At 42.1% G+C, this 8,387-nt stretch overlaps 1 protein-coding gene across 1 annotated transcript in view; it reads right to left on the bottom strand.

Annotated features, from left to right (window-relative positions):
• The window catches only part of STAB2 (stabilin 2), a 151,462-nt gene that overhangs the window by 43,608 nt on the left and 99,467 nt on the right, over positions 1–8,387 (bottom strand). Inside the window, 5 exon segments of the mRNA XM_023527450.1 lie at positions 2,827–2,903; positions 3,742–3,787; positions 6,103–6,151; positions 6,153–6,199; positions 7,506–7,701. Of these exon segments, the coding sequence (XP_023383218.1) occupies positions 2,827–2,903; positions 3,742–3,787; positions 6,103–6,151; positions 6,153–6,199; positions 7,506–7,701 (415 nt within the window).

Below are 8,387 nucleotides of genomic sequence, written 5' to 3'. Positions count from 1 at the left end.
ATTTAAAGAAGAATCTATACCAGATTTTCACAAATTCTTCCAAAAACTAGAAGATAGAAGACTTCCCAGCTAATTTTATGAGGTTAGTATTACCCTGATATCAAAACCAGACAAAGCCATCACAAGAAAACGATAGGCCAATATTCCTCATGAACATAGACACAAACATTTTCCAGAAAATCCTTGCGAATAAAATTCAGCAATATATAAAAAGGATTATACACCATAACTAAGTGGGATTTATACAGGAATGCAAGGTGGTTTAACATTCAAAAATCAATTAATGTAATACGGTATTATCAACAGAATTAAAGACAAAGGCACATGATCATCTCAATTGAAGGAGCAAAAGGATTCAAAAAAATTCAATATCTTTAATGATAAAAACATTTAACAGACTAGTAATAGACGGGGACTTCTGTAATCTGATAAAGGATATCTGTGAAAAACCCACAGCTAAAACCATACTTAATTGTGAAAAACTGAATGCTTTCCCACATGGTCAGGAGTAAGATAAGGATGTCTACTCTTGCCACTTCTATTCAACATTGTGCTGGAGGTTCTAGACATAGCAATTAAAGGAAAAGGAAATAAAAGGCATCCAGATTGGAAAAGAAGTAAAACCATCTATATGGATATAGATGACATAGAAAACCATAAGGAATATTACTAAAAAACTATTAGAACTAATAAATGAGTTCAATAAGGGTACAGGATACAAAGTGAATAAATAAAAATCAACTGTATTTCTATATAGTAGAAATGAGCAAACCGAAAATGAAATTAAGAAAGCAATTCTATTTACAATAGCATCAAAAAGAATAAAATACTTTGGAACACATTTAACAAAGTATAAAATTTATACTCTGAAAACTACAAATATTGTTGAAATTTTAAAAAAGACCTAAATAATGGAAAGATGTTCCCTGTTCATTGATTGGAAGAATTAGTATTGTTAAGGTGGCACTACTCCCCCAAACTGACCTACAGATACAATGCAATCTCTATCAAAATCCCAGCTGGCTTCTTTGTAGAAATTGACAAGATAATCTGAAAATCCATATGTAAATTCAAAGGGCCTAGAAGAGTCAAAACAATCTTGAAAAAGAACAAAGTTGGAGGACTCGCACTTCCTGATTTCAAAACTTACTACAAAGCTTCAGTAATGAAGACAGTGTAGTATTGGCATAAGAATATAAATACCCTTATATTCTATCTATCTATCTATCTATCTATCTATCTATCTATCTATCTATCTATCTATCTATTTATCATCTATCTATCATTTATCTAATAGAATTTGGAGTACAGAAATAAACCCATGTATCTTTGGTCAATTGATTTTCCACAAAGGTGCCATGATATTTCAATGAGGGAAAAGCATAATCTTTTCAACAAATAATACTGAGACAACTGGATATCCATATGCAAAAGAATAAATTTGGACCTCAACTTCATAACATTATTCAAAAATTAATTCAAAGTGGACCAAAGACCTAGATCCACTTGGAGTACCAAGGTATGTGCTTGAGTCTTGGCTTGGCCTTCGCGCATCATGTGACTTTGGATAAATCACTTAATGAATTTGAACTTTGGGGTCCACCTTTACAGGTTTATTTACAGGTTTGGGAATCACATCTAATAATATATATGAAAATGTTATAGAAATGTTGGTTATTTTCACATTAACCCGTGTCTTCTGGTTTTGCTCTTTTCCCAAAAAAACAGGGCAAGAAAAATATTCTAGTTATTTGTCCTTTCTAGCTGTTTTCACTAGGATACTGTACACACCCTACTGCAGGAAACATCTGGGACCAGAGTCAGGGTACTTGCATGCTGGGAGAATCCCCAGGGTAAGATGGTTTAGAAAGCAGGTTGGTGTGATCATTGTCCAGCTAAGCCATAATCTGGACTGAAGCCTGCTGAGACACAGTGCTCTGAAGAAAAATGATGCTAAGGTATTCTGTTTTTTTTCTAGCACCAAATAGGTGTTGAGAACCATTAGAGTATTAGCTTATAGTTATTGAGTGTTGTGCCAGGGCTGTTCTAAGCATTTCACAGATATTAATTCAGGTCATCACCCAACCATCCGGTTGGATGAGAGAGATTCTCTTATTATTTACAACTCAACAGATGAAAAAATGATGCAGAGCAGTCAAGCAACTTCACCAAGAAAATGCACATTGTAAGACCTTAGATTCAACCCGGGGAGTCTAATGCTGGAGCTGTTTTTAACAGCTGTATCATTCTGCCATTGTACATAGAGGATCATTTCATCCCCTGACCACTACGAGAAGGGGATAGTTTTACGTTTACTTTACAAATGAGCTAAGGGGGCTCAGAGCAGTTAAGAGACCTGCCCAAGATAACGTGGATTGCAGGAGGAAGAACCAGGCAGGCCCCTTTCTGTACCACTCCTGAGTCCCCATGCCCAGGCCACACATGAGGTCAATCAAATCAAAGCTTTTTTTTTTTTTAAATTAAGACTTTTTTAAATTTAAATTTTTATTATTTTTTTAAATTAGTTGCAGCTAAGACAGAGAAAGATAAATATCAAACCAATGTTTTTTTAAAGCTCTCCAATTGTGGTCAAGGCTGTGAACCACTGCTAGCAGAAGAAAAGAGTGGGGCTGGGCTACCCATTCTGAACCACAAGCTCCATCCCTTCACAGGGGTTTCCCGCCCCCCAGGCACAATCAGCTGCCCTGTTACATTCAATTCACTGTCCACGGTCGGTAGCAGCTGCCCATTCAGTCTGCAGGAACACAGATCTCTCCACAGCTAACCCTACCTTGTCTCCCAGGAGCAAGTTCATGCCTCACTTGCCTGTGCAGATGGTCCCGTTCCCTTGGAATCCCACTGCACATTTGCACAAGGCTGTGCCATCTGGGTTGAGGAGGCAGCTGCAATGAGAAAGGGCAAATGCCGTTTGTAGAAAAACACATGACACCCGTCTCCTTCATTCCCAGCATCCTAGCTGCTGCCCCAGGAGGCACTTGGAAGTCCTGCCTAAGGGGAGTCCATTCCTAGCATGGCCCTGGCATGGGCAGCTAAAACTGCAGTCATTTATCAGGTAAACTAGAGTGTGTGTCTGTGGGCATCGGCTCAGGGATAAGGAGGGGAGCTAACAGTCTTCAGAGTTACCTGTGTGTTAGGGGGTATGCTTCACGCATTTCTTTAGGTAACTTAACACAATATCCAATAGGCTTGAAGAGTATATATTATTATTATTCTCATTTACAGATGAAACTGAGGCTTAGAGGCATTAAATAATTGACTCATGGTCATGCACTCAATGACAATGACCGAGGCTGATTTGAATTCTTGTCTGACTCCAGTTACGAGGCTCTTAATTAATTAATCCATTAAGCCCCCTGGGAGTTAAGAACATAAAATTGAAATGTGAAGAAGTAAAGGCTTAGTTGTGAATCGGGAGTAAGTTTTGATGAAAGTGAGAGGCCCACTGGGCTCCCCCTGCCTCTGTGAAAGAGTCCCTGTGGTGTGAACTGGGGGTGACAACTGGCATTTTGCCAACATGCCAGGTAACACAAGTGGCGGCTTGTTCAAAAGGCTGGATCTGGCAAGTTGATGGCGGCCTCTTCAGAGATATTTCTAGTGTCATATTAAATTTATCCCAAATCCTCATAAACATTCTCAGGAAACTACTCTCTTGAGGATAAGGCCTGGGAATAGTATTGTCCCCTTTGTATTGTCCCCAAAGGAGACTCAGAGGGTACCTACTTGGCACTGGTGTGGCATGTCCCATTGCAGTTATCTTTTGTGATCTCTGAAAAAAAGAACCAATTGCTTTGTCAGCCCTCTTTTATTAAATCTCACTCAAGAACTTTCTTTTAGTACTTGGTGCTAGGAAAAGATTTACTTTCTATGTAGTAGATGATACATATCATGTTTACTATGTAAAACTATGTTACCTTGTAAATATTTTTTCTATATTGGCTGCCAGGAAGCTTAGAGCCAAATATGAAAGTCAAATATACTGATGGAGTGTCCCCTATGTGCCAGGCACTGTGCTAGGTGGTGAGGATGAAAAAATGAGCAAACTATAGTATCCTTCCTCAGGGCTGGGTGTTGATACAAGTCCCTCTCTGGTGCTTTATTTTCTATTTTATTTATATTTCCCACGTTCCTTATTCTTTCTAGTTTTTCATCATTTTATTATAAAGTGATATAAACACAACCCCCCGCACCTAATTATAACTAATGTTAAAAGTTTTTTTTTTTTAATGTGCAGAAATAGCTCAGGGCCTGCCATACAAGAGATTCTCACTATCCATTTGTTGAATCAATTCCTAAATTTCCTGGAACAGTACAGGTTCTTGTTCTTGGATGCCCAGCTATTTGGATGCTCCTGGCAGGGGAGGATCCAAAAGAAATGGTTAGAGATGAGGAAAGAGTACACTTTGGGCAGGATGCTCATGCTAAGCGCTTTTGGGAGAGAAATCTCATTAGGCCTGGCGAGTCGCACAGAAGGTCCTGAAACAGACTTGGCTGCAAAAGTGGTCTGTTTTGTGTCAGAGAAAACAGTAACAGGCTCAGAGGGAACGGAGTGGATGCAATGCAATTTTGTGCCTTTACTATACCTAGTGTGTGCAATACCTTGAACCTGGAAGTCTGTTTCTCTCCATTCACTATCTATTGAAATATCAATCATCTTTTAGGTTCTTCTCTCTGAAACCTGCTCCAAACATTTGATTTAATTGGTAATGACTTTGATTAATTGGTAACGACTACACAGTGTGCTCTTTTGAGAAAGAAGTGGCGCCCCATCTGGCCTCAGAGGGAAGGAGTGCAGGGATTGATTAGTGATGTCTGCCACGGGCTGGGGCGTGATGAGTGATCACACAAAGGAGTTGTCTTCCTCACTCTAATCTAGAGGTTCTTTGCTCTACACTCCTGCACCACCATTTTTTGAACACTACTGAATATTTATTTCCATCACTAGACTGAAAGCAACTTGTGCCTAGTGTGCACTGGAGACAAGGCTGGAAAACTGGTTGCGTGCCACTTGGTGAGTTGCCTTGTACTCCTAAGGGGTTTGTCCTGGAGGCACTGAGCTTTGTCCTGGAGACAATGAAGAATCACAGTGGTTGTTAAGTCCTGGGGAGACGGTGAGGAACGTGATCCACATGCACCTCCCAAATCTGTATGTTAAAACCTACTCCCCAGTGTGATGGTATTTACAGGTGGGGTCTTTGGGAGGTGATTAGGTCATGAGGGTAGAGTCCTCACAAATGGGATTAGTCCCTTATGAAAGAGACCCCAGAGAGCTCCTTTGCTTCTCCTGCCATAACACAAGAAGATGGCAGTCTGTATCCCAGAAGAGGGCTTCTACCAGAGCCCGACCATGAACTTGGACTTCCAGCCTACAGAACTGGGAGATATTAATTTCTGCTGTTTATAAGCTACCCAGTCTACAATACTTTGTTATATAGCATCATGAACAGACAAAGACATCTATGATCTGGAAAGTTCTCTCTGGCAGCAATGTGGAGTATGGAATGGACGGAAATATGGCAGGACGCAATGAGATGTATCATGAGGTTACTGGTGAGAGGAGGAGTGGGAGGAAGGAATAAAGCAAATGCAAAAAGGTGTATGTATGAGATGCTCGTTGCAGCATTGTTTGTGGTAGTGGAAAATTGGTTTAAAAAGTTGGTTTAAAAATTGGTTTAAAAAGTCATATAACGGAATATTATGTAGAAATTAAGAAAATAATGATATTTACCTATATTTATTCACATGGAAAGATCTCCATTATATATTGTGAAGTAAAAAAGTAGACTACAAAACAGTATGTAGAATACAACCCTATACACATATGTTTGTATACCTATAAAAATGTTAGAAGGCTAATACAAAATCTTAATGATACGTTTTTCCTGCCTTGGGAGTATGAGTGACTTTTATTATCTTCTTTCTGCTTTTCTTTATTGTCCAAACTTTTTGCTGCTAGGAGGAATTACATTAATGGCTCAAGGAAGAAATAAAGATGTCATTTCTAGTTTAGAAAGAAAAAAAAAATGTAGCTGCTGAAAAGGGAGGCTAAGAACAGATCAGAAGTACGAAGGGGCTCACTCTTACCTCTGTCACATTTCACTCCTCGCCAGCCAACGTCACATTCGCAGGAGCCAGTCACCCGAGGGTCCTTGGTTGCATCTCCCATGAACACAAGAACACTCTAGGTGAAAAAAAAGCCTACACATTGTCAGACTTCTGACCTGTGTTCAACAACTCCCCGATCATTAACTACAAAGGTTCACTTCGGCGCCTTTAATTCTCCAACCTGGTTCCCGAGAACCGTTGTTTTTAAGAGGGCTGGTCATGCCTCAGCAAGGACCATAGCTGTGCGACTGTGTCGCATGCACTGTGGGGTGGTGAGAATGTCCCCAGCTGAGGTTATCTGAGGATCCAAGGCTATGTGTGACCCCTTGGGATCCCTAAGAGTGGACTTAGAAAGAAGCCCATTGGGGACCGGGTTTGTATAGACCTGGTGTGACTGCCCTCTTCAACCACAACCATCTGGAAATGGCAATTTCTTTGTTATGCAGCAATGTCAGAAGCCTCCTTGAGAACTGTTTTTTTTTTTTTTTTTTTCCCCTGAGGGATCCCTTCCCTAGGAAAAATCATTCAGCTGGGAACTCCCGCACAAACGGAAACAGATACTTCTTCCACATAACATCGGTGCTATAATGCCAATTATATATTATGTGGCCAAACAGTGACAGCCAGGTCAAATTTATGGCTTTTAGTACAATGTGAAAGAAATGCTTTGTTTTCTCATCATGGATTAGGAAACCTCTCCTCCCAAATCAACCAGGTGTGTGTCCTTGGGCACAAGAAAGTCAGGGTGAGAGAACGCAGATGATTTAGCTCAAACAGATCACTATTTTTGTGAAAACAACAAAGTATGTGGCTCGTTGAAGGTGAATCAATAGAATGATCTTCACATAAAGGACAGCACGAGTCAAAAGCAAGGCTTTGAAGTCAAGCAAGGCATGCACTTCAATCTCAGTTCTGCCTCTCATCAGGTGTGACCTTGTGGGGGAAGTCATTCAACCTCTCTGCCTTAATATACTCATCTGTAAACTTGGCATGACCATACTCAAGTATATAAGGCTCCTGGGTGGATTAAACGAGATAATGTGCACAAATATGCTTTTCAAAACGATTGAGCAAAAGTCCCAAACTGAGAGTGTTACTATGAGAACTAGTGCACACAAGGCAAATCAGAAACGTGGTTGGGTTGGGGAATGTCAGTGAACAGATCAGGGTGTGTGTCGGGGAAGGAGTGGCGGTGGGGGGATGGGCCGGTAGGTCTCGGTTAGTGATGGAAAATGTTTGGAAACACTGCCCCGTGCAAATTACCCAACACAAATGATCTTATAATTCACATGATAATAGAGGGAGGATTTCAGCCGGCCTGGGGAGACAGCCTGAGTTACTCTTCCGGCCTGGGGCTGGGGTGGGGGTGGGGGAGCGCGCACCTTGGTCGCAGTGAATTCCGTACTTGCCCTCCACGCACGTCTCGCAGGCTGTCCCGCTGAAGCCCTCCCCGCACTCGCACACGCCCGTGCCGTTCACTCCGTCCAAGCAGATCCCGTTCCCAAAGCAGACGTTCTGGGCTTTCCCTGGGCAGGGCTGGCACTGCGGGCCAAAGAAGCCCGCACAGCACTCTCTCGTCTGAAACAGAAGGACGAGGCTGGGCCTGCACTTCCATCTTCCGGTTTTGTTCAGCTGAGGTGTAGAAATCCCGCCGCTGGGATGGGCTGTGTGCCTTTAGCTTTGACCCTATATTGGAGAGGCTGCGAGGACCCCCGAGGACCAGGAGAGGCTAAGCAATTTATCAGGGAGGGCAGGGCAGAAACAGGATGGAGGCATCCACAGAGGAGGTTGGAAAGATGGAAAGGCAACAGGCAAGTAAGAGAAGAGGATGAAGAAAAGTGAGAAAGGAGGGCCAGTAAGGACTAAGTAAAGGATAAAGCAAGGGATGCCAGAGGGGAGGGCCACCTTCCCCAAGCCTGGCCCCTTCCCCTTGTATGTTATTTCACCGGGTACTGGAGATGGGAGGCCAACGCAGGCGAGCCTCTGGCACTCTAAACATGAATCTCTTGTAGGTTAGGGAAACCCCATAGGATGTCTGCTTGGCTTGAGAGCGTTAACACAAAATCTGCAGCTCAAGCTCTGCAGCATAAAGAGCTAAACCACATCACCTCTGTCGGAGAGGCTGAGGTGGTGTCTGGTCTTCTGGGAAAGCAAGACAGGAAGTTAGAATTTCCCTGCAGATTCCAGAGCAGCAGCCCAGAGATCCTTAGCTCTGGGCTCCTGTTTTCTAAATGCCCAGGTGCGCTGTCTCTTTCCTTGGGGAG

This window comes from Pteropus vampyrus, unplaced genomic scaffold (genome assembly GCF_000151845.1).
Source record: "Pteropus vampyrus isolate Shadow unplaced genomic scaffold, Pvam_2.0 Scaffold16, whole genome shotgun sequence".
Classification (NCBI taxonomy): domain Eukaryota; kingdom Metazoa; phylum Chordata; class Mammalia; order Chiroptera; family Pteropodidae; genus Pteropus; species Pteropus vampyrus.
This window is presented reverse-complemented; position numbering and strand designations above follow the sequence as displayed.